The sequence below is a fragment of the Podarcis raffonei genome, chromosome 9 (genome assembly GCF_027172205.1).
Source record: "Podarcis raffonei isolate rPodRaf1 chromosome 9, rPodRaf1.pri, whole genome shotgun sequence".
NCBI lineage: Eukaryota > Metazoa > Chordata > Lepidosauria > Squamata > Lacertidae > Podarcis > Podarcis raffonei.
The window spans coordinates 19,594,537-19,619,924 of NC_070610.1; the positions used below are offsets into that span (position 1 = coordinate 19,594,537).

At 43.6% G+C, this 25,388-nt stretch overlaps 1 protein-coding gene across 3 annotated transcripts; it reads right to left on the bottom strand.

Moving 5' to 3' along the window:
* Positions 1–3,871: 3,871 nt before the first annotated feature.
* Positions 3,872–21,937, bottom strand: PI4K2B (phosphatidylinositol 4-kinase type 2 beta). 3 transcript variants are annotated; one of them, XM_053402598.1, is made up of 10 exons: positions 21,392–21,937; positions 19,135–19,301; positions 14,822–15,022; positions 14,081–14,212; positions 11,719–11,872; positions 10,201–10,268; positions 9,251–9,350; positions 7,948–8,081; positions 7,623–7,682; positions 3,872–5,985 (listed from the first exon to the last, which is right to left on the bottom strand). In XM_053402598.1, exons 1-10 carry the CDS (start codon positions 21,780–21,782, stop codon positions 5,812–5,814), a joined length of 1,581 nt encoding a protein of 526 aa, XP_053258573.1. In that variant the 5' UTR covers positions 21,783–21,937; the 3' UTR covers positions 3,872–5,811. The 3 variants fall into 3 exon arrangements, with proteins under 3 accessions (XP_053258573.1, XP_053258575.1, XP_053258574.1); XM_053402600.1 differs by having other exon boundaries at positions 19,135–19,292; positions 21,449–21,935; XM_053402599.1 differs by having other exon boundaries at positions 21,449–21,934.
* Between the last annotated feature and the right edge of the window lie 3,451 nt (positions 21,938–25,388).

Sequence of the window (25,388 nt, forward strand, 5' to 3'; positions counted from 1 at the left end):
ACTCCGCCCTTTTTTGGTGTGTTTTTCTTTTTTGCCTTCCCCGATCTCCGCCCCACTCCTTGCCATTTGACTCCCCCTACGCGCGCGACACACGGACAACCCTGCCAGGGAGGTCAAGGCCCAGACAGGCAGCGATCGCAAGGCTGAGCGAAAGAGAGGAGGATTCGAACTCAGGACTCCCCGAGCGCCTGGTTCTTCAGCACCTTTTCTTAGCTCCCGAGCCGCACGCTGCCTCTCCGCCTCTTGGAGGAGGCGGCTCCCTCCGAAACGACAGGAACGAGAGTTAGGCTCTCTCTATTTTTCCTAGCTCTAGGATTTAGTCCTCTCTCTATATTTTTCCTATCTCTAGGGTTTATTCCTCTACCTTCTCCCTATCGATAGGATTTATTCCTCTCTCTATATTTTTCCTATCTCTAGGGTTTATTCCTCTATCTTTTCTTCCCTATCTCTAGCATATATTCCTCTCTCTCTATTTTTCCTATCGCTAGGGTTTACTCCTCTCTCTATATTTTTCCTATCTCTAGATCTATTCCTCTCTATCTTATTTTCCAATCTCTAGAATTTATTCCTCTATTTTTTTTTCTTATCTCTAGGAGTTTTTCCTTTCTCTTTCTTTTTCCTATCTCTAGGGTTTATTCCTCTCTCTATCTTTTCTTCTCTATCATTTCTTCTCTAGCTCTAGAATTTATTCCTCTCTCTCTATTTTTCCTATCTCTAGGGCTTACTCCTCTCTCTCTAGTTTTCCTATCTGTAGGATTTATTCCTCTCTCTATCTTTTTCCTATCTCTGTGATCTATTCCTCACTATCTTATTTTCCAGTCTCTAGAATTTATTCCTCTCTCTATATTTTTCTATCTCTAGGATCTATTCCTCTCTATCTTATTTTCCAATCTCTAGAATTTATTCTTCTATATTTTTTCTTATCTCTAGGATCTATTCCTCTCTCTATTCCCCTCCCCCTCCCCCAATCTCTGTCTTTGGCTTCCCAGCGGAACCAAGCGTGGGTGAGGATAAGAAGAAAAGATTAGTAGATCTCCAAACTAAGCAGGCTTTCCCAAACGTAGGGTCTACAGGTGTTTTTTTCTGACCACAATTCCCATCATCCCTGACCCTTGGTCCTGCTAGCTAAGGATGATGGGAGTTGTAGTCCCAAAAAATAAAAAATATAACAGAGAACCAGGTTTGGGAAACCCTGGTTTAGTTTTGTGTGTGCATGCCCTGCCACTTAGTTTCCTGCCTGATTTTTAAAAATGCACCTTTTGTTTCCTTTTTCATGTCTACCCCTGCCCCCCATATCTTGTTGAACTGAAATATTTTCTATTCCTGTCTGATTTGAAGATTCTGTAGCAGAAAGTGGGCCGTGGGCTGCTTACACCCAGTAGGAGCCAGAGGTGGTCAACGATTTTGTTGACCTGGGCTCCTCCATTTACACTGAGAAGTCCTCTTGTATTTAAAACACAGGCACTCAGACCAAGAGACCTGTTGCTTTGGGGAAGAGTTGTCCATACAACGTTGCCAGCTCCTGCTGTCCCATCTCATCTCAGTCACTAAACAGGTGTGAACATGTCACTAGTACTTTCCTCCAGGTGGGGCAGCTTGATACCTTATTGCAGGGATGTCCAACAGGTAGATGGTGATCTACTGGTAGATGTGGTAGATCACTGGCTACCCCCAAAGAAGCTGAACAACTGTGGCTCCCCTAAAAAAAGCTCAACATTTCACCTCCTCCCTAAAAAAAACTCAACAACTTTGACCCGAACCCCCCAAAAATGGGTCTTCCTCCTTCCTGAACCCCAAAAAAGGAGTAGATCACTGCCAGTTTTTAACTCTGTGAGTAGATCGCAGTCTTTTGGGAGTTGGCCACCCCTGCCTTATTGAATGCTGAAAAGTGTGCTGCTTCAGTGAGTGGCACCACAGTTGCCTCCTCGCATTGTTCAAACTGGGTTGGATCCAGACTTTTACTGAGTGGAGTTACATGGGGCACCAGAACAAAGTGGCAGGGTGGTGATTTATTTATTTTTGTCATTTCCTCCTTTTCCTGTAGCCCCCTATTACCTCCCCCCACCCACCCACAAATCTGCTCCAGAAGCTTGTAAGCCTCTAAAACTGCATGGGAAGTACAAAATGACAGAAGTCTTGCCGATGGAAGGAGGAAAAGCACACCACCAGTGAAGAACCTTTATGAATCATTTGCGAAGCAGCAAGTGTAGCTCCACATTAAGGAAGGCTAGAATAGTCATAGCTGTCAACGTTTCCCTTTTTTTAAGGGAAATTCCCTTATTCCGAATAGGATTCTTCGCAAGAAAAGGGGAAAGTTGACAGCTATGAACCTTTTAATGAGGGTGAAAGAGGAGAGCGCAAAATATGGTCTGAAGCTCAACATCAAAAAAACGAAGATCATGGCCACTGGTCCCATCACCTCCTGGCAAATAGAAGGGGAAGAAATGGAGGCAGTGAGAGATTTTACTTTCTTGGGCTCCATGATCACTGCAGATGGTGACAGCAGTCACGAAATTAAAAGACGCCTGCTCCTTGGGAGAAAGGCGATGGCAAACCTAGACAGCATCTTCAAAAGCAGAGACATCACCTTGCCAACAAAGGTCCGTATAGTTAAAGCCATGGTTTTCCAGGTAGTGATGTATGGAAGTGAGAGCTGGACCATAAATAAGACTGATCGCTGAAGAATTGATGATTTTGAATTATGGTGCTGGAGGAGCCAGGTAATTCATTCATTCATTCATTGAATTTATATGCCACCCCATACCCAGAGGTCCTGATAAGTGCAGGTAGAGAAACTTCTGGCTCCTCACCCTGAGACTTTACTCCCCATGGATGCAAAAAGGCAGCAATAGCTGAAACCCTGAAAATTTGGGTCAGACCCCTGAGATCTAACAACTTGAGTTTTCCCATGCTCACATGCAGTCCAATTAAATTGTTTGTTTACCTGCAAGCAACTGCTGAGTTAGAGAGGAATTGAGATTTCCACGCGTACAGCTTCCTCATTTCATTGAAGATCTTAATTTGAGCTATGCTCATGACTCATCATGAAACCAGTGTGGTGTTGTGGCTAGTGTGTTGGACTAAGATCTGGGAGACCAGGGTTCTTTTTAGTCCACACTCAGCCTAGGGCCAGTTACCATCTTTCAGCCTAGTCTACCTTACAGGGTTGCTGCAAGGATGAGAAGAGGGAAAACCATATATGTCACCTTGAGCTCCTTGGTGGAAAGGTAAATAAAAATAATAAATAGTACCATAAACACTCCTCCCCCCCCACCCCCATTATGCTGCCTGTATAGCATAAACTTCAATACTTTGATTCTAAGATATGAAAACTTTACACCAGGCATCCCCAAACTCGGCCCTCCAGAGGTTTTGGGACTACAATTCCCATCATCCCTGACCACTGCTCCTGTTAGCTAGGGATGATGGGAGTTGTAGTCCCAAAACATCTGGAGGGCTGAGTTTGGGGGTGCCTGCTGTACACCATCGTTTCTCACACTTTTAGGGTTGGATGACCTCTCCTACGAAGGTTGCCCATGAAAACAAATTTGTCTATGCAGCACACACACGTTATGCCATTTGGATGCTACGCATAAAGACTAGCAAGTGATTTTGGTCTTTGATGCATGGTTACATCATGAATGTAGCTAGTACAGTTAGAAGACATGAGCCAGAAACCGAGATTCGAATCCTATTCAGTCATAAAATTAACTGAGTAAACTCAGGTCACACTTCCAGCAGCCTGAATTAATTCACATAACTGTTGCAAGGATAATAATAATACTAAAAAGTAGGGTGACGGGACCCATGCATACCAGTCCTAAGCTAAGAAGTTGGATACAGATGTAATAATTATGAGACAAAAAAGAAGTACATTTCAGACCATCATTTTTATTGTTTTAAGACAGGAAAGTCTGGTGATCTTACGCATTCATAAAAAAATTACAAGGGTTGATAAAAACTGAAGCCACAATAAACTTAGAAATGTGACAGTTTGTTTGTTTTTTAAATCCACAATGCTTTACATTTTAAGGCTTAGACATTTTATTTAGTATATTAAGTGCATTGCTCTAACATGCTACATTTTATCAACCCCCTCAAAACATAAAAAAATAAAAAGGCCAATCTGGGGAGTTCAGGAGTATTGCTTAGCAGCTTGAGATAACAGCATGGCTAAAAATTCAAAAAACATTTTTCACAGAAGCAATCTTTCCTACAGATGGTACTCAAGGTCCTCCCATTCGGGCGGAACAATGGATGTACAACAGGTATTACTAAATTCCAAGTTTCTGTAAAATTACCTCTGCAACTGATGTTTTACGCCAAGTTAAATCCAACAAAATTGTTCTGGGTTGCTGAGGAATTTCGTGACTATAAATGGCCAGGAATCCACAGAATAAACTTCTGATTCAGTCAGGTTTGGACGGAGCTGCGGTACTGCTATCCAACAATTCAAAAGAGCGGGCTCTTAATATATTAGTAACAGGAGGTTTCCACTTTGGCGTCAGCTGATGGATTTAATGGGCATTGATAACAGTTTCAAGAAATATTGTGATTGATCAATATATTAACCTTTTCAATTCTCCATCTATACAAGTGAACCACAAAGAATCGAGACAAGGCATAGCTATGCAAAGAGACAAGCTGTATGTGCATTCCTAAAAAATGTAGTGTCACCCTAAATCCTGAACTCAATCTACAAATACACCTTGGGAGACCCTGAAGTATCAATAAAGGACATTGAACATGCCTTCATCTTCTTTTTCCTATAAGGATTTGTTTAAGCATTAAGAAAGTGGTCTGTGACTGGTTCAACTGTTGCTGGGCAGGGGGGAGAACACTACCTGTGAGTGATTTAGAGAGTATCCTCACACAGCCCCACCTGTACCGTTTATAGATGGGGGAGTTCATCAGCACTCCTCCACCTGTTCATCTATTTCCAACGTATAACCTGAGAGCTTCATATATATTAATTGGACCCATTTAAACAATTTCACCTTTTTTTTAAAGCAGGGGTGAAACTACACACACATTGCATGTGGGATGTACATCGCACAATATAATTTAAGTATGTCAGGGACATAAATTGAGGCTCATTCCCATCTTCACCCTCAAAGTGTTGATGCAGAAGGAAGGAGGGATGCAAGCCCCACCTTGTAGGGGGTTTGTGTATTCAGTTAAAAAACACACCAGGGCATAAAAAACTATGAAATAATTAAGTTTCCTTCGGATTTGCAGGATTAATTTGGTCTTTCATGTCATTTATTCTCCAAATTAAGATGTAATGGTATTGGTCCCAGATCTCCGCAGTAAACTGATCAAGATATAATTCTGTAATATTTGAGAATATAAATCTGTAATATTTGAGAATATAAACCAGTAAGAAACCCATGCAGATATTTGGTAGTTGCAAAAGTTCAAGCAGCTTTCTTGCAGTAGAGGAATGAGAAGGCTGTGCTTCATTTCCAACAAGGAAAATTAGACTTTGATTTCTGACATTTGTATCCAACAGAGCAGTTCTTTCCTACAATTTATGCAAAAGTAGTCTTTGGCATCTGTAAACTTCTTTTCCCTTTTAATGTTAGATACAGAAAACATTAAACTGTCTATAAAAATACAGTATAGGACAAGCGCATTTCCCTGAAGTAAAATTTCACAATTTTAAACTGTAAACGTATTACATTCAAAACACAAAACTTTTAAAAGTTCTGAGGTTTTGGCAGTCCAGCACTTTGTGTACAGCAGAATTACATTATTCTAAAACTTCCACACAACAGAAAGTCTTGCTAAATTGGAGACATTTACGTGTCTCTACCAAGAGGAAAAGAATGGCTTCCGGCTATGGAAAGTCTGTGTAAACGCATTGCTCAGGTGAACAATTCGTCCTTGACTTCCACCATGACTTCTTTCCACAATCACACGAGGCATCTGAACAAGCTGAAGAGGACTTCTTCCATCCTTTAATGCCTGAATAAGATTAAGTATCTGTAGACACAAAAGTATATGGCATCAAACTGCCTATAAAGAGAGAGCAGTATAGTACAAGCTGAAGTAAAATTTCAGAAAATGTAAGTAAAATTTGATGTCTGAATGGGACTGCTTTGTGGTGGCACCCTGGCAATATGACATTTGGGTGGCACCCACTTTGATAGCATTCAGGCACCAGCTCAAAACATGGCTTTTTAACCCGGGCTTTTGTGAATGGTCACTGGTGTGTAGTACCGTATTTTTCGCTCCATAGGACGCACCCGACCATAGGACGCACCTTGTTTTAGAGGGGGAGAACAAGAAAAAATAATTCTCCCCCTCTCTGCTCAGCGCCCCTTCAGCGAAGCGGCAGGAGAAACGGAAACCCTTCCATTTCTCCTCCCGCTTGGCTGAAGGGGCACTGCGCAGCTCTCCCTCTCTGCTGAAGTCTTGCTCTCCAAAGGCTTCAGGCAGCTATCCCTAAAGCCTGGAGAGAGAGGGGTCGGTGCACACCGACGCCTCTCGCTCTCCAGGCTTCAGCAAAAGCAACGCGAAGCCTCCGGAGTACGGAGGGAGCGCTCCCTCTGCGCTTCGGAGGCTTCGCGTTGCTATCGCTGAAGCCAAGCAGCCTGCATTCACTCCATAGGATGCACACACATTCCCCCTTAATTTTTGGAGGGGAAAAAGTGTGTCCTATAGAGCGAAAAATACGGTAATTGCTGTGATTTATGCAATTCCAGTGATTTTATGATCTTAGGTATATGGCATTTTATTGAATTTTGCCACTACCTGCCCTGAGATCTTCAGATGAAGGGCAAGATGCGAACTGTCTAAATAAGAATTTTACATGTTTAGAGGGGACTAAAAGAAGTTTAGGGGACAGGTGGTTTGCATTAGGGGATGGCTGTTTCCTTGCCGTACTATCCAGTACTGGGGCCCCAAGTATCAGAAGTACTATGAGGTGACTTTCTGACCTTTCAAGTAGAGGTATAGAAACTTTTGAAGGAGGGACAGTTGCTAGGAACTAATGTTCTCAGCTGTGGGGCTACCCTGGAATGCAAAGGTATTGGATATTTTAACTGACCTACTGCTAAATTTTAGGCTAACATATTTCTGATATATTTGAAATGAAAATTGTTTAATGATCAATGTTATATCATAGTGATGTAGTATGACTTCTGAATTTAGACTTCCATTTTCTATTAACCACTCTGAATACAAATGTATTTATAGACAATGCAATATACAAATAAATTAGAATGGGCAATACGGCAACATCCAGAAGGGTCGAAGTGTGTGGTGACCCTTACTAGGTCAACTGCAAGATGATCAGCAAAGTCAAGAAACTATTTGGAGGAACAGGGGGTTTGTTATATAGACTGACACATTAGTTTCCAGGCTGTTTAAGAATATGAAGTTATTGGTTACGTGGCCCATCAGTTTATAGTACTGGTTAAGTCATAACCAGATTCAATGTAGTTTATAGCACAATGCTATATACCTCTAATCAGAAGTACCATTAAGTCCTAGATAAGTCTGAATAGGATTACTGACTTTGTCTTTAATAAAGAGCAACTGAGGAATAATTGTTTTCCGCTCATATATATTGCAAAGTGTATTTTTAAAGGAACAGTTACAATGAAAAGCATTCTTACCTGTCCTCTCATCACAGACATTTGCTTTTCAAATGTAGCCTTGTCAAAACCTTTGTCGGTCTTAATTGGAAAAAATGAAAAAGTAAAGTTTCAGAAAGTTTCTTAACTCAAACCAAACTTATCCCCTATGCAACCAGAGATTTATAGCAGTACACAGCATGCCACCTTAAATAATAAATCATATTTTGCCAGGGGTCCAAATTTGTCATAAATATTTTGCGGGCAGAATGCTTTCACAGCTATCGCCAATTCAGAACATTTACATTTCCTGCCAGGTATCGCACACTAATTTAACTAGTTCTGCCAAATATATTTTTGAAGTTACCTTGAACAATTCATAAAGATCTTCGCAAAGATCCTGTACAAAGTTCATGTCAGAAATACGAGGAAGAATCAAATCTATTGTTTCTTGAGAAAAGGGGACCTTTGCTTGTGGAAGCCAAGCCCAATGAAATGGATCTAGCGGAAGATAGGAAGGAAGAAAAGGTGGTTTACATAGTCAAGCTTTTAGATGCATTTGCTGACTTCAGGAAATGCAACTTGATATACACAATCCTGCTTACAACTTTGTGCTAAAAATTAACTAAAATTAACCGGTTAACTGACAAGTTGAAAGACTGAAAAAAGATGCAACTGAGAAGAGCAATTTATGTCAATTTAGTGCTTAAAACACAATAAATACAAAATATAATAAATATAAAACAACCAGCTACAAGTTAATAATAGATAACATCATTCTCTTTCTTTTCAAAAGCAGTTATAAGTTCTGCTAAGATGATGAAAGCTCAAAAAAGGATGGGCATGGTGCATTTCCTTTGAAAGGGTTTTTCAAAAGGATGGGTAAAAAGGTAAAGGACCCCTGACAGTTAAGTCCAGTCGTGAACGACTCTGGGTTGCGGTGCTAATCTCACTTTACTGGCTGAGGGAGCTGATGTTTCTCCACAGTTTTTCCGGGTCATGTGGCCAGCATGACTAAGCCGCTTCTGGCGAACCAGAGCAGCGCACGGAAATGCCATTTACCTTCCCGCTGGAGTGGTACCTATTTATCTACTTGCACTTTGATGTGCTTTCGAACTGCTAGGTTGGCAGGAACAGGGACCGAGCAACAAGAGCTCACCCCGTCGTGGGGATTTGAACCGCCGACCTTCCGATCGGCAGGCCCTAGGCTCAGTGGTTTAGACCACAGCGCCACCCGCGTCCATATAAAATGCCCCACTATGCACCTTTGCCACTACAAGAGACAGGATGCAGAGTCTTGCATTCCCAGCAGGCCTTAGTGCTTAGGGAGGTTCACATGGGCGACAGTGATAGCTCTCAGATTTTACACCATCTATGAGCAAAATACATAATCACTATGATGTACCACTAGACAAAAAAGTTACCGTATTTTTCGCTCTATAACACGCACCCGACCATAACACGCACATAGTTTTTAGAGGAGGAAAATCCGTAGGCTTGCCACCCGTAGGCATTCCCTCCATAACACGCACAGACATTTCCCCTTACTTTCTAGGAGGAAAAAAGTGAGTGTTATGGTGCAAAAAATACGGTATTTAGAAAGAGATAGTCACACTTATGAAAAATAGATACATTTAGTCAACTTCTTCTTGTGTTTTTTTTTAACTTACATGCTCTCCATTCATCAGGATGTTTGAAAGGAAAAGCTAAACCATTATCAATTGCTGCAATTTTAATAATAGGTTCTTTTTTATCAATCCACTGAATATCCTGCAAGAAAAGTACTTTTAGTTTTAAAATTATTTTTATTCTGAATAGTCACAGAAACAGGATTATACAATAAACAAAGATACTTATAATGCTACATAGATGAAAAACAACTCAAAAAATATCAAATATATTAATTACTGGTTATAACATGCTCATTATCACATCACAAGCTCGATCCAACAATATAAAAAATTCCACGTTGTACATATATTCCACCACTGGATAGAACTTAACTCTTGCCTTATTGCAACACTAGCTTAGTGTTTTTATTAGTCTGCGAGGGCGTGCTCACTTGTGTTGCTCTTGGCCTAATGTAACGGGATGATAGTTGTTATCAACTATTTGTTCTACCTGCAGTAATTCACATAACATTAATAATTTTGAATGTAACATGTGGTATAGCATAGTAAGTGTAATCTGTGTGGGGGATAAAAAAAACTCTAAATATGATATCTGACATAACAACAAAGCTTTCATATTTGAATTTAGGGTTTAGGAAACATCACTGCAACATAGCTGTGTGCCTGTTATTTCATTTTTCTCCAACTGTCATCTATCAGCATCCATTATATGAGGCTACAGCTGAGAGACACACACATGCATATGGGGCTTCAGGGCTGAGCTGAGACATCAGCAACCTTTGGCTCCTCCTCTTGTGGAACTCTTTCAATTTATTCTGGTTGTTACAAGAACTAAGAACTACTGCCTACGCCTGCTATTTTCCTCCTCCCTCCCATTTCCTTTTCCTTTTGTCTCATGGCATTTAGATTGTAAGCCTGAACGCAGACACTGTCTTATTACCGATATCTGTATTATTTAATGATAGCACAAGCATCTTTTGTCTTCTTACCTTATCAGAAAGTTCACTCTCATCACTCTGCTTTTCATATCTGACTAGCCAATTGTCATTGCCTCTATCTTCAAATAAAATAAGTGGGGGGGGGCAGAATCAGTGAAATGCATTAGAATAAAGCATGTATTTGAAATGAAAAATTCCAATATAATTATCATAAATGTATCATTTTTAGAGAACTGGGATAGTTAAATAAATAAAAATTGCATATAAATTACAATGCCACGTTTTTTCATGAAGCAGCAATAGTCAGAAAATGCAATCCTCATGATATAATTCATATTCTGAATTGCATTATATGGGGGGGTTTTGTCCTCCCTGCCCGTTTAACTACAAGGGGGACTTTATTTGTGCTGAGGCAGAAGTTCACAAAAATATTTGGGTCCCTTTTTCAGAACAGTAAGAATCCTTTGGTTATATACTCCTTTACTTATAAAGGAAAAAACAGAACAAATTCCTCCTCTGCTCACTAAACATTTGAGGAAGCTACAGCAGAATGGAGTTGGACATGGGCCAAGATTCAGCTAAGATAAATATTGATAAAGCTAAAGGAAAATGCAAAATCCAAACTCAAATCCAAACTCTTCTTCTAGTACATCACATCAAAGAATGGACATTCATAGCAATTGCCCTTTTTTGGGCACAGAGGTAGGATCCTGGGGCCAAATGCAGCCCTCTGTCTGGCCCTCACCAGCCCTGCTTTGCACCCTCCTTGAGTATTTTTGCAAAGCTGAAATATGACCCTGGATTCTGATGAAGAGGAGGAGTTTGGATTTGATATCCCGCTTTATCACTACCTGAAGGAGTCTCAAAGCGGCTAACATTCTCCTTTCCCTTCTTCCCCCACAACAAACACTCTGTGAGGTGAGTGGGGCTGAGAGACTTCAAAGAAGTGTGACTGGCCCAAGGTCACCCAGCAGCTGCATGTGGAGGAGCGGAGACGCGAACCCGGTTCCCCAGATTGCAAGACTACCGCTCTTAACCACTACACCATACTGGCTCTCTGATAATGCTTCTTGTTTTCCCAGCTGGGGGATAGTCTACCATACAAAATTAAAATTCACATCTATTGTTTGCTCAAGCCTACCACTGCCATGCGGCCTCCAAAAGGTTGCTCAGATGGGAATGTGATCCTTAAGCTGAAACAGATTCCCCATCCCTGCTCTAGCGCAGTATAAACATATTACTTCAAACAGTGTCAAATCTCTCAAATAGGGTTTGAAAACCTCCAGCCAAGGACCTAATGAATACTGGCATGGCTCCCAGTTTTATGTGTGAGGCTGTTCCCCACAAACCACCACCACTTGTCCCAGCCCTGACTTCACCTGTGTGGGGCAGGTACAGATAGGGCTACAAAGGAACAAATGAGAATTTAAGGATCAGCACTAACATGGACCCCCACTCGAATCAGCTGCCCTAGGAAATTTCCCACTGGGAGCCCACCTAATTATCTGTTGAACAGGTATGCCAAAAAAATGAGTATGAGCTATAGAAGTAAGAAAAACTATTAAATACCAGTGTTTCTGATTACGTAATCAAGCACTACCAATCTTTCAAACTGAGACTGAAATTGTTTCCTTGTATTCTCGGGCAAAGGGTCTGTTTCAAATTTCCTGAGCCAATAGTCAGCTTCTTTGTAGCCTTCCACAAATAGCTGAAAGGAGCCAACCTGAAATTTAAAATAAACCCTGCATTAAGAAAAGGAACAAAATCAATTCTTAAAGTACCTAATATCCCAGTAGTGTTCTGTTCTCGATTTGCATGATATCAACTACTTATTTTAAATTTATTTATTTATTTATTTATTTATTTAGCATCCTGCCTCAAGAACAAATGTAGCATATAAACAAAAGAGCAGTCGTGCTGATTCTGAGATAAATAAGAACATAAAAGAGCCTGCTGGTTCAGGTTAATAGCCCTTCCAGTCCAGCATCCTGTTGTCGCAGTGGCCAACCAGAGGCCTACAGAAAGCCCACAACCAGGATACAAGTGCAATAGCATGCACCCACTTTTATCCTTAGCACCTGGTAAATAATAATAATCAAAACCAGAAGCTATTAATAGACTTATCCTCCAAAACTTTGGACTTGGAATAGATTCAGCCCATGAAACTGATTTAAGTTGAGATCTGAGAGCTGTTAAATTTAAGTTAAAATAGCCAAAAATATTCAAGCATGTGCTAGGGAAAAGAAAACTGAAGCTATAGGTAAGGCTGGGGTTGCCATATTTCAATACAGTAACCGAAAATCTGGACACAAAATTTATTGAGCAAAAAAGAGCTATTTTTAAGGATAATTGCCAAAATGACACTGCCGAGATGGGTTGCCATACATCCGGATTTCCTTGGACATTTCAGCGATTTCCACCCAGACACTGTTTCTGACAGCCGAATCCTGGCTATGTCCAGAAAATTCTGGACATATGGCAACCCTAGATAAGTTTGGCAGTTGTAGAACTATTAAATATATTCCCTGTTATGGACACATTAGAACTCTAAATTTGAACAGCCTGGTTGTGGAAACCTGTGAAAATAATGCAAGTTTGAGATATTACCTCTCTCGCCCTGACCTAGCCACTGTGATCCACGCGACGGTCACCTCCAGACTGGATTATTGTAACTCGCTCTACGTGGGGCTGCCCTTAAGACTGACCCAGAAACTCCAGCGGGTGCAGAATGCTGCAGCGAGACTCCTTACGGGGTCTTCGCTGCGAGATCACATTCATCCGGTGCTATATCAACTGCACTGGCTCCCGGTGGAGTACAGGATCAGGTTTAAGGTGCTGGTCTTAACCTTTAAAGCCCTATACGGCCTAGGACCCTCGTACCTACGGGACCGCCTCTCCTGGTATGCCCCACAGAGAAACTTACGGTCTTCAAATAAAAACATCTTGAAGGTCCCAGGCCACAGAGAAGTCAGGCTGGCCTCAACTAGAGCCAAGGCTTTTCCGGCTGTGGCTCTGACCTGGTGGAACACTCTGTCACAAGAGACTAGGGCCCTGCGGGACTTGACATCTTTCCGCAGGGCCTGCAAGACAGAGCTGTTCCGCCAGGCCTTTGGCCAGGGCACAGCCTGACTCCCTCCCTCGGCAATCTTCGCGGAGCTCTGGCCCAATGGTGGCCAGTGGCTTGAATTTAATTAATTTTATAATGAATGATTTTAGAGTGTTGTTTGTGTTGTACTTTTGTACTGTTTTATTGTTGTTAGCCGCCCTGAGCCCGGCTTTGGCTGGGAAGGGCGGGATATAAATAAAATTTATTATTATTATTATTATTATTATTATTAATAATAATAATAATAATAATAATAATATCTCTTGATTTGTATTATTTTGACTATGCTAATCATGGTGGGAGGCATGAACTATGCAGGAAATTGCATCACCGCCTGTAACAACTGAAAATGTTATCCAGCAATTTTCTTGGCCATATTCTTGTTTCTCAACTTCTTCTGAATTGTGTCAAACGGACAGCTGTGCCTATATTTTCCTAGAGCCTGGATAACTTCTCAGTGTCATTTGTAGGACTCTTTTGAGCAATGGGGATTATACAGAAATCTGAAGATAATAAGAGTTAATGGGAAGTGGCAGCAATAAGGAGATAGTAATAAGAGTCTTAATAAGGCCAAACAAACAAAGAAGATCAAAGAAAAGACGTACAAAACCCACAAAGTATTATTTCGGAACGAAAGTAAAACCATGAGCATTGGTATACCCAGTGAGGTGTTTCGTTTTCTTTCTAACTTTTCTTGAGACTCAATCCCCACTTTTAAGAATTGGGCATTTGGTATGAGGAGATGGTGTTTTTTGAATTCTGACCAACAGAAAGGGAGGAAATCCCTTGAGGCACTATGGAAATAAAGCATTTCAAAGGGCTTACCTTAGGAGGTAGTCCTATTCGATGAAATTTTTTGCCAACTTTTGGCACTTTTTCTAAAGCATATTTTTTGCCTCTTGATTTAGCACGATCTATTGCACTGTAGTTGAAGGTCTCACTAACAATCCAGATAACCTTAAAACAAACAACATAAAACAGGATTTAGAGTCTTTAGCTTTGGAGACTTTAAGCGTGGACACTTAATATAAGGAATAAGGTGTTGGCTTAGAGAACTGGGCCTCAACCATTTTGAACTTCAAAGATTAAAAACACTTTGTCTAATCCAGAAACAACAGGAAGCCAGTTTAAATGTTCTGAACATAAGTGTAATGTGCTTCCTTCAGCTTAATCCTGTAATTAAATGGGCAGCCTCAGTTTGAACTAACTTAAGTATAGGGATAGGCTTCAAAAGCAGCCCGTGTAGAAAATGTTGCAGCTGTCCTGGTTAGTCATTAAGATATGTGCCACAGTGACTTTGGTCATTACTTCCTAGGAACAGAATCCCAGTGCCCAAGCCCCATTTTGCTCTGGCGCCTTGCAGGCCCACATTGCTTTTTCGGGCAGCACGAAGCCTGCAGGTTCCCAAGCCACCGCATCACTTCCAGGTGGCTTGGGCACGGTAAGTGGCCCCCCCCACGCTGTGGCTCCCAGTGCCCCCCACCCTCCCTGCACCCCCTAGCTACACAGTTTAGGTTGCAAAGTCTTATTTCTACAGAGTCAACTCCTGGTACAAATCTTTCTTACCTTTGTTTTAGGCACCACTCCCAATCCCAATTTACTGTCCACAAGATAGGCACCAGTTTCAGAGAGGTATCCCTGATTAGGAACAAGACAGCCTCTGCCAAAACAGCAAGGGCAACACATTTTGTGAAAATACTTGGTCCATTTTGGATTTAGGTGACCATAAGGCTCTTCAGATTTTGGTTTAAATACTCCAATAGATTTCTGAGGAAAGAAGTAAGTAGTTTGTATTTATTACAATGCCTTCATTCTGAAAGTAGTCAAAGAAAGTATTATGTCCACCTGGTATTTTACAATCTATGGAACAGTTTGGCTCCTGAATAGCCTTGGCTAGAGTTCTCACTAGGGCCACACCTATTACAACTCACACTGTGGAATGCAACCATGTTGTTGTGCGCTGTGTGATGTGACTTAGCGTCACACAGTTGGAGAGAACAACAAGACTATTTCTCTGGGTTTTGTTAAGGTGACTAGCAGCTCTTACAAAATCTCTTCTTTGTGGCTCAAGTACAATATAAATACACTTTAAATAAAGGCAGCAAAACAGGAAACAAAACATCAACATCTTCATTTGGTACAGTATAAAATTGTCTGCAAATTCTAAATTCGTGAGAAAAATGGTCCATGAATGTGTAAGCATTCCCTTCAAACAAGTACACACACTTTCTCAAACAGTGTACACAGTAACACATATTTCACATTTTAAGCGGGAGGAATCAGATTCTGTGCCTTTAGCTTCTGAGTTCCAATGCCTTCACTAAACTACTCAAGTGAGTGGCCTAACAGAATGGCTTAGAGAATATATGCAGCAGAAATACAACCTGCTTTACCCATAGAAATTGAGTATTTAAAAAATAAAAAGACAAAAGCAATTGCTTTTTGTTTTATCTGGGATCACAACTGATCTATGTTAGAATGGAAATAATATAATGCAATTCTATTCAGCTGAACTCTATTTCTTTTCAGCTGAACTTCTATTTAGCTGAACTCTAGCTCTGCATATGAGCATTGAAAGTGGCAATTTTATTAGATTTACCTTTGCAGCAACCAGAAGTATGCTGAAAGACTGACTATGCACTGAACCGAGTACTAACTGAGAATAATGTCAATTTGGCCAATGCTTATTATTATCTATGAGGTTTGCTATACTGAACGACCAAAATAATGATGAAACCTACAGCAAAATACCCTAAGGCACTATGGATAATGACTAAAAATGTGCAAATGGAGTTTTCAAAAGTAATTCATTTGCAGCTTGCATCAAAATACTGTATATAATTAAGCTCAAACTCTTTTTAGAAGGAAGCATTCTGCTAAAACATACAATGCAAGCTTTGCTGTAAAGTGTGTACATGACTGGCTGCTTTGGGTTGATCTGCTGACAGTAAAAGACCCCTAGAGAGAGATGATAGATATCAGGTCTAAGTCACTGACAAGAGTATGACTGGACCCAGTATCTACTGCTTCATTACCAAGGGCTCATTCATAAATACATTCACCAGTTACACATCCTGCAATCAATGACCTCCATTAGACATTGTCCAAAGGAATAGTTAAGTAAGAGAATTAGTGAACATACATTTTGCATTAAAATAGGATTATAACAAAAGGAAGAGCATCCAGTCACTTTAAGTCAGACAGAAAGTCTTAGGTTGGCAATCAGTATTTGAGTTCATTAGATCACCATTATCTTTCACTTTATTAGATTGCTTTGTCTGCAGCATCCTTCAGCTCACATAAACATACACAACCACTTTCTCAGTTCCAGTTGACTTCCTGAAAATGATAGGTAAGTTGTTCCCTAGAGACAAGTCTTTAAAATGTAGTGAGAGAGCACCCACATATGGGTGGCCTGAAGATGTGCAATGCAGTTCTACTATTGAAGTTGAGCAGGCCTGTACCTGTAAACTGCTTAAATGGGAGAGAACGAGGAAAAGGGGAGTAGTTTAATAATGATTTCTTGTTTTGTGTTGGAACAACATGGCACAGGGCAAACAACTGAACTCACTGCTATAGTAGTGTGGGGTATGTCATCTGTATTCTAAACAAAAGAGAAATTTGAGTTCATATTTTAATAAGGATGAGCCAAAAACCCATGTCACAGCAAATCAGCCAACCTCTAAGGTGCCACAATACCTTTTGTCTTATTGGTTCTACTGCTCAGAACGGTTCTCTTAGGATTTTACGAACCATTAGCCTCTCTATATAATAAAAGTTCTGCTAGAAATCTTCTGTAGGTAAGAAGTAAAGGTAAAGGGACCCCTGACCATTAGGTCCAGTCATGACCGACTCTGGGGGTCATCTCGCTTTATGGCCGCGGGAGCCGGCGTACAGCTTCCAGGTCATGTGGCCAGCATGACTAAGCCGCTTCTGGCGAACCAGAGCAGCGCACGGATATGCCATTTACCTTCCCGCCGGAGTGGTACCTATTTATCTACGTGCTTTCGAACTGCTAGGTTGGTAGGAGCAGGGACTGAGCAACGGGAGCTCACCCTGTTGCAGGGATTCGAACCGCTGACCTTCTGATCGGCAAGTCCTAGGCTCTGTGGTTTAACCCACAGCGCCACCCGCGTCCCTCGTAGGTAAGAAACATTAGCTAAATAAGACAAATTTAAAAGGCTCAGAATGACTGAGTCAGTACCTTGGTTTCTCTTTTGCTACCAATGGTACACACATGGCATGGCATGGGACAATCCCCCTGCCAATAATCATTAACATGGTATACCAGAAACTAGATGCTGCCTCAGGGAAATGAGTTTCTGGCTCTGAATATACATTAGCTATTGTCTCTTACAGCTAATCACATAGCTCCAGCTAAAATGGTTGCTACTAAAAACACCTGTGCCTGCTAGTCAATATTCTATTTTCTGACCTTACTATCCTATCTACAGCCCTGTGTCTTCCCCCTTTTTATAGCCAGCTCTGTATCGGGAAGTTTTTTAATGTTTCATTATGTTTTTATATTTTGCTGGAAGCCTCCAGGGCCAGCTGAACTGGGGCAGGGCCTTGGATCTGAAGCGCCTGCACCTGTGCCGGATCCTCAGGAGCAGGCACCAGGTGATTCCACTCTAGCTCCAGAGGTGATTAAGGACACAGTGCCTACAGGTGCGCCTCTCCCGGCCCTGCCAGAGGAAGGTGAGTCTCCCCCTGGGTCCAGTAATTCCCCAGCCTCTCCTGAACTGCAGAGGCTCAGGGCAGAGAGGTGGAGGGAACTGGTTTCTCCCAGGAGGAGTGCTCGCCTTAAGGCCAGGAGAGGCGGGTCTCCTGGGGGCCAGGACCGCCCCTGGCCTCAGTGAAGATAAAGGCCAGTCAGCCCGGTCCCAGGTTGTGGGAGCAACGTCGTTGAGTACCTGCTCCTGCCTGGACCCAGACCTGACCCTCCAGTGTTCCTGTCCCCGCCCAGCTTCCTGCTTCAGACCTCGCCCCGCTCCTTGTTAACTGTTTCCAGGCTAGTGACCCAGGACCAGACTTTGACTACGTCAACGGTAACCTTCCCCCCGGGACCAGCACAGTCCTGCTGAATTAAATGGCGTATACTTCCAGGTAAAGTGGAGTTAGGATTATAACCTAAACCTGTGCTCACCCACACAATTCTCCAAACTATCCCTAAACAAGGACACAAGCCACACGAGTTACAACTACACCCTGGCACTCCTGATGTATTCTGGAACATACTTTGGCAATATAGCTGTTGCAGACCTCTCACTTAGATATTGCATGTGAATACAAATGAGTTGAGAAAGAGACAAAGATTTGCTTATTGCCACAGGTAGTAATGAGAAAGTCACAGAACTGGTTTGAAATACAATGCTGCAACCCAGCAGATTTCATGTTAAAGCTGTTTTACTTGAATTCTTCAAGCCCAATTTCTTCACTGAAGTTGAAGAGACCACGAGACCATGGCAAGAAATAAATATTTTCTGCCACTCTCTGGTACACATTTTTCAATCTCCTTCTCAAGGATGCCATGCTGGATGAAATCTTCCTGAAGTTTAGTTAATATACCAAAATTTATTCTATTAACCAAAGGCCATAACAATTTCATATGCAACTTGTTCCTTTGTCTTTAAGATCTTACATTATAAAAGCAAGCAAGTGTTTTTTGACCCTTTACCATCATTTTAATATGATCATTTGGGGGGGGGGGTGTATTTTTTTCCAGGCTCTTCATTTCATCTGCAGAAACCGTAGTGTGGGATTAACAAAACAAGCCCCAATATGACAATGCGTACTTAACTTTGCCCATTAGTTCAGCATTCCACCTTTTGTTTTTTTACCAATCAGGTATACACTTGTCTGGGAACCAATGCACTCACTCTCTTAGGATCTTTGACGAAGTAGCTCCCGCTGGATCCCTGTGAGATTCTTTCTGGAAAGACTCCACTTTCTATGGCTTGTTCTGCTTGCTGCATGATTTCAGCAAATTCTGGATCATCCAAGAAGAAGTTCATTTCTGCAATACTTCCAACATTTCCTGTATGTGCTAAATAAAACAGTTTAAATTAGGACTGTCAACTGCGTTTATCACTTACCACACAATCCTTGGCATGTCTTTGCAAAAGTAATTCCCATTAGGTCCCAACATAGAGCGTACTCGCAGGTAAGCAAGCATGGGATTGCAATAATAGTTATAAAGCATCTATATTTCCTAAGTGCTATAGGTAAAGGTAAAGGGACCCCTGACCGTTAGGTCCAGTCGCAGACGACTCTGTGGTTGCGGTGCTCATCTCGCTTTACTGGCTGAGGGAGCCGGCGTACAGCTTCCAGGTCATGTGGCCAGCATGACTAAGCAGCTTCTGGTGAACCAGAGCAGCGCACGGAAACGCCATTTACCTTTCTGCCGGAGCAGTACCTATTTATCTACTTGCACTTTGACATGCTTTCGAACTGCTAGGTCGGCCAGAGCAGCGACCGAGAAACGGGAGCTCACCCCGTCACCCACGTCCCAATTCCTAAGTGCTATACAGAGATTAAAATACGAGGTAGCCAGCTGCTGCCTGAGGGTTCACAATCTAGCATATGAGAGAAAGGAATGATAGAGAGAAAAGCAAACTAATTCAGGTATCAATTCAGGTTATCTAAACTTTGTACCTATTAGCAACTGTTCACTATGATAGCAAAATGGAATATCTCTACCTACTGAAAAAAACATGTCTGTTTGCCAGACACGAGGGCCAAACAGTGCTTTCATGCACTGTTTTGCTAGCATGCATCTGACCAGCCATATCATCAGGTAGACTTTTTGCTTTAAGACAGAATGGCATTTCTGAATTGGGGACTTCTTGGTTCACAACTCACTTCTACAAGGAGCTCATGGAGTAACCAAAGACAGATTATTAATCCTCCCCTTCATCTGCAATGTACAGATAACAGCAGTAACCTACTTTACGGAGTTGTTCCAAAGATTACTTAAGCTTGGTCTGAACATGCAAAAGAAAGAATGGCATGGTGGAATAGACTATACCACCTTAAGGTTCAGGTGAAGGGATGTGTTTTGGGTTTGCTAATCACAGAGTTTAAGACTTGTGTTCGTGGCATTATCCCCATAATAACCCTAATGAGGTGGATTAGACTGAGGAGGAGTGACTGTCCCAGGTCATCCATTGAGCTAACAGGCCGAGTGGGGATTTGAAGCTGGGTCTCCCCAGTTGTGATCCAACAGCAAGCAACGTATCCAATTGGTCCAATAAAATATTCCCAACACGCAAGTACATCGAGGTGAAAGGCTCCAGCCCAGGTCTCCTGGCTTCCTATACCTGCAAGAAGCTTATTTTTTTTAAAAAAAAATTAAGATCAGCAATCACAAGCAGCCAGCACCTGCCACCTCATTCTGTTGCACTAGGTTTGCGGACCAGGGGGAATTAAGCACTTGGAAAGCTAAAAACAACAACTACAGTGGTACCTCAGGTTAAGTACTTAATTCATTCCGGAGGTCCGTACTTAACCTGAAACTGTTCTTAACCTGAAGCACCACTTTAGTTAATGGGTCCTCCCGCTGCTGCCGCGCCGCCGGAGCACGATTTCTGTTCTCATCCTGAAGCAAAGTTCTTAACCTGAAGCACTATTTCTGGGTTAGCAGAGTCTGTAACCTGAAGCGTATGTAACCCGAGGTACCACTGTATTTACGGATGCTAAAAATCAGGAGGACTTAAAAGAAAGTCGAAATGCAGATGATACGCAAAATAAAAGCGGATGGCAGTGGACACACAAATGTCAAAAACACAAGCAGAAAAATAACCTTTTTTCCCTGCTCCCCCCCCCCCAGATTAACCTGACAAGAGAAGCCACGTCCTGCTTTCACGACAGGGGGGCAAGGGGCGAGGTTACATTCGAGGAAGCAAAACGGACGGTTCTATTTCAGCTGCGGGGATGTTGGAAAATTCATATACTGGGGGGAAGCCCATCATCTTAATTAAGAGAAAGGAGGGAGGAGGGGGGTCCAGCTCTAACCCCCTCCCCCTCTTATTATTTTTTTTAAAGGGCAAAATAATAATAAATTAAAATACTCAGAGGCCCCGGATGACAGCCCGACCACCTCCCCCCCCCCACCTGGGCGCTGCGAACTCGCCTCACCGTGGAAACGAGCAAACAAACCGGGGAAGAACCCGGGCGCGCGGAGGCGACTCTGACCTGTGGCGCTGCGGCGGCGGCGGCGGCCGCCCCTCCGGCCCGAGGCCGCCGAGCCCAGCAGAGGCTCCTCTTCTTCGTCGTCGTCGTCGTCGTCGCCGCTCCCGTCGCCCTCCGCGTCGCCGGCTCTTCCCTCGTAGTCCAGCTGCGGCCCAGCCGCCGCCGCCCTGCCGCCCCCGAGGCTGACCCTGACGGCGCCGCCCGGAGCCCCCCTGGCGGCCCGGCTGCCGGGCGCCGCCTCCGTCCCCAGCTGGAGCAGCTCCTCGTCGTCAGCCTCTTCCTCCGCCGCCTCCCCGTCGTCTGGGCCGAGAACCGGCTCGGCCCCGGACTCCGCCATGAGGGAAAAGGAGCAGCGGGAGCTTCGGGGGGAAAAGGTCCGGCCGCCTCTTCCTCTCGCGAAGTTGAGGGGAAAGTCAGGGCAGCATTGGGAGAGCGAGTGGGAGCGCGGGTGGCCTACTGCGCGTGCGCACGGTGGGCGCGGGACGCGCGAAGGGGAGGAGGCAGGCAGGCAGGGCGGAAGCGCCTTACCTGAGAATTTAAAGGGCCAGCATCCCGTTGCTGGAGGTGGACGTGGACGAGGACGAAGGCCTGTCATCGCCAGGGAGGTGAAACTCGGTTTTATTATTATCAGTGCCCCCCCCAAAAAAAGAAATGTTATGGGGTACTCTCATTTTCCTACTCATATTGAAGTACAGTGGTACCTCAGGTTAAGGACTTAATTCGTTCCGGAGGTCCGTTCTTAACCTGAAACTGTTCTTAACCTGAGGCACCACTTTAGCTCGTGGGGCCTCCCGCTGCTGCTGCGCGATTTCTCTTCTCATCCTCAAGCCAAGTTCTTAACCTGAGGCACTATTTCTGGGTTAGCGGAGTCTGTAACCTGAAGCATATGTAACCTGAAGTGTATGTGTCAGAGCTGCCCGAGGTCCCAGCTCACAAAGGACCAACGCCGGTTCGTTGTTATGTACGAAAGTCTTTATTGAAGTTCAGTTTCACTTCCACAGCCGCAGCGCGCAGCCCTACGTCTCAAACTCTAGACCGCTGAAGCTCCGTCTGAATCTCCTCCCCCCAGACACCAGTTTAAGACCCTAGCCTTGCTCCACCTCTTCCTTTGCTCTTTCCTCCTCTGGTTCCGCCTGTCCGTCGGGGTCTCGCCCTTCCTAGACTCTTCTGATGCTGAGTCCCCTGAGTCTTCCCCCTGCCTCCGGCGGGCTTTAGGACCTGGTTCCCAATCCGGGTTTTCTGCTGTCCCGCGCGCCTGTACATTCGAACTTGGCGCGCGCGCCCAGCCGGCAACCTTCCTCCTGACCGTTACACTGCTCCTGTCACTGCTTCCCCTTTCGGGGAGGCTAGCTGGACCTGACCTCCCCTCCGTTCCCCCACTCTCCGATAGAGGCGTGGTCAGCCCTGACTCAGCTTCTCTCCCCGCTGGAGGGGACGCTGGTCCTGACACATGGGACTCTTCCCCCCCACTACGCTCTGGTGGGGAAGCTGCTCCTGATCTCCCGCTGCTGCTTTGGGAGTCCCCGCTGGCCCCTTGTTTCTGGTGCGTCCCCTCTGGGACTCCCCTTGCCCTGACCATCGGCGCCCCCTTCTGGGAATCTTCTGATTCGCTGGAGAAGCTCATGGAATCTCTCGGGTCACTGTCATACTCCCCTACGCTGCCCTCAGATTCTTCCCCTTCGCTCTCCATTTCCTCTCTCCCCTGTGCTTCTGCTCCTGAGCCCCTGACAGTATGTAATCCGAGGTACCACTGTACTGCCCCTCGATGAGGCCAAACTTAAATTCACAAAACGTTTAGGAGTATGTGTACCCTTGCGTACCCCCAGGGGGGGAAAAGTAATGATTATTATTACTATTTATACCCTGCCTATCTGGCTGGGTTTCCCCAGCCACTCTGGGTTGCTCCCAACACAATACAGTAGTTCCTTGCGTTACATACGCTTCAGAATAAAATTACCATTATCGAATGGGGCGTCCCATTGGCCATTGGCCTGCGCTCAGGCCGCCCAATTTCTCTCTCTGTTTTCCCTCTTGATTTGACTGTTCTTCTTCTCCCCCCCCCCCCACCTATTCTCAGGTTTTGGGTTTCTTTAATTCCTTTTCCACTCTTTCCTCCTTTCACTCTCTTCCAGATTGTGCAAAGTTTCCTCTTTCCTTCCAGCTCCTTTTGTCTCATGCTTTTACACTGGTAAGCCCAAAAGGAGGAGGAGGATTTCTATATGGTAACGTGTGGGAACGCACTGAACCGATTTGGAGGAGAAGGGCAAGAAGAGCTTGCTATCCACATAGCAAGGAGGGTACTGAGAAGTATTACTATGCTTGGGAGAACTTGAGTTTTGTGTGTGTGTGTGTTTGTGTGTGTGTGTGTGTGTGTGTGTTTGTTTGTGTGTAATGCACTTGGAGGGAAGAGCTGGCTGGAACTCTAAACAGAAGCAGCAGAACGCACTGCAACATTTGGTTGCAGGTCCCATTTGTGACATACCACAGACGAAGTACCTACTTTGAAGCATTTACCATATAGAAGCATTTACCTTCTCCCAATCCAGAGCTTTTCATACCCTTTCCTTTTTGAAATATACCAAGCATGCCCCCCCAACATTTCTCTGATGAAAAGAGGGACGCCCCATTCGATAATGGTAATTTTATTCTTTCTACCCCACACAACTGACTGGGTTGCCCCAGCCACTCTGGGTGGCATCCAACATGTATAAAAACATAATAAAACACTCGACGTTTTAAAAAAAACCTTCACTGTACAGGATTGCCTTCAGATGACTCAGGAGTCGGAGAACTCCATACCCCCCAACATTTCTCCATTGAAAATAGGGACACCCTAAGGAAAAGAGATTAACAGTAATCCTTCAAGTGGGTTGATTGGTTTGGCTATGCGTTGGTTAAGTGGTTAACTGGTGAGCTATGAGATGAAGGGGAGGGTCAGATGCCTTGTCAATCAAAGAATGCCTTGTCAACCAATCCCAGGCATCTTTGTCAATCCCAGCAGCCTTGCAACCAATCCCAGACAGCTTTGTCAATCCCAGCAGCAGGTATAAAACAGCATGGCCTGGCCAGTTTCAGGTTAAGAACGGACCTCCGGAACGAATTAAGTACTTAACCCGAGGTACCACTGTACTTTAAAGTTATCTAATGCATCCACTGTGAGACTGTTGTTACAACGAAGGACAGGCAACAAAAAATTTAAATCAGTGTGATAAAATAATTTACCATGGCTTTGTTTCCGTATTTTGATAGCAATGAACTTGGTTGTGTCAGGGTGATGTTTTGTTTTGTTTGTTAACATCTTTTGTTGTTAGGCAATTTAGGCCTCCATAGTAACAGGGTAAAGATATAACATGTCTCAATCTGTTGAACGTGGATCCCACAGATTGTACACCCCTTCCCTTCCACCTCCCCTGTGTGAATTCAAACTTGCTTCCCTTTTATGCATTATCTATGGAGTAGCAATGTACAGTGGTACCTCGAGTTACAAATGCCTCAGGTTATAAACGCTTCAGGTTACAAACTCCACTAACCTGGAAGAGTTACCTCGAGTTGAGAACTTTGCCCCAGGATGAGAACGGAAATTGTGTGCCCGCGCGCAGCTGCAGCAAGAGGCGCCATTAGCAAAAGCACGCCTCTAGTTAAGAACAGTTTCAGGTTAACAACGGACCTCTGGAACAAATTAAGTTCGTAACTAGAGGTACCACTGTATCTGCAGCAGGTTAAATGCAAACGATGGTTAACATATGGTTTCCCCAGTAGTGATGTATGGAAGTGAGAGCTGGACCATAAAGAAGGCTGATCGCCAAAGAAGTGATGCTTTTGAATTATGGTGCTGGAGGAAACTCTTGAGAGTCCCATGGACTGCAAGAAGATCAAACCTATCTATTCTTAAGGAAATCAACCCTGAGTGCTCACTGGAAGGACAGATCATGAAGCTGAGGCT

Excerpts from the sequence above, each read along its gene's own strand:
- PI4K2B (XM_053402598.1), bottom strand. The coding sequence starts at position 21,782 with ATGGCGGAGTCCGGGGCCGAGCCGGTTCTCGGCCCAGACGACGGGGAG. Across the intron at positions 10,269-11,718 it reads TTACGTAATCAGAAACACTG|ATAGAGGCAATGACAATTGG; the intron begins GTATTTAATAGT and ends TTTTATTTGAAG. Across the intron at positions 9,351-10,200 it reads AGAGTGAACTTTCTGATAAG|GATATTCAGTGGATTGATAA; the intron begins GTAAGAAGACAA and ends CTTTTCTTGCAG.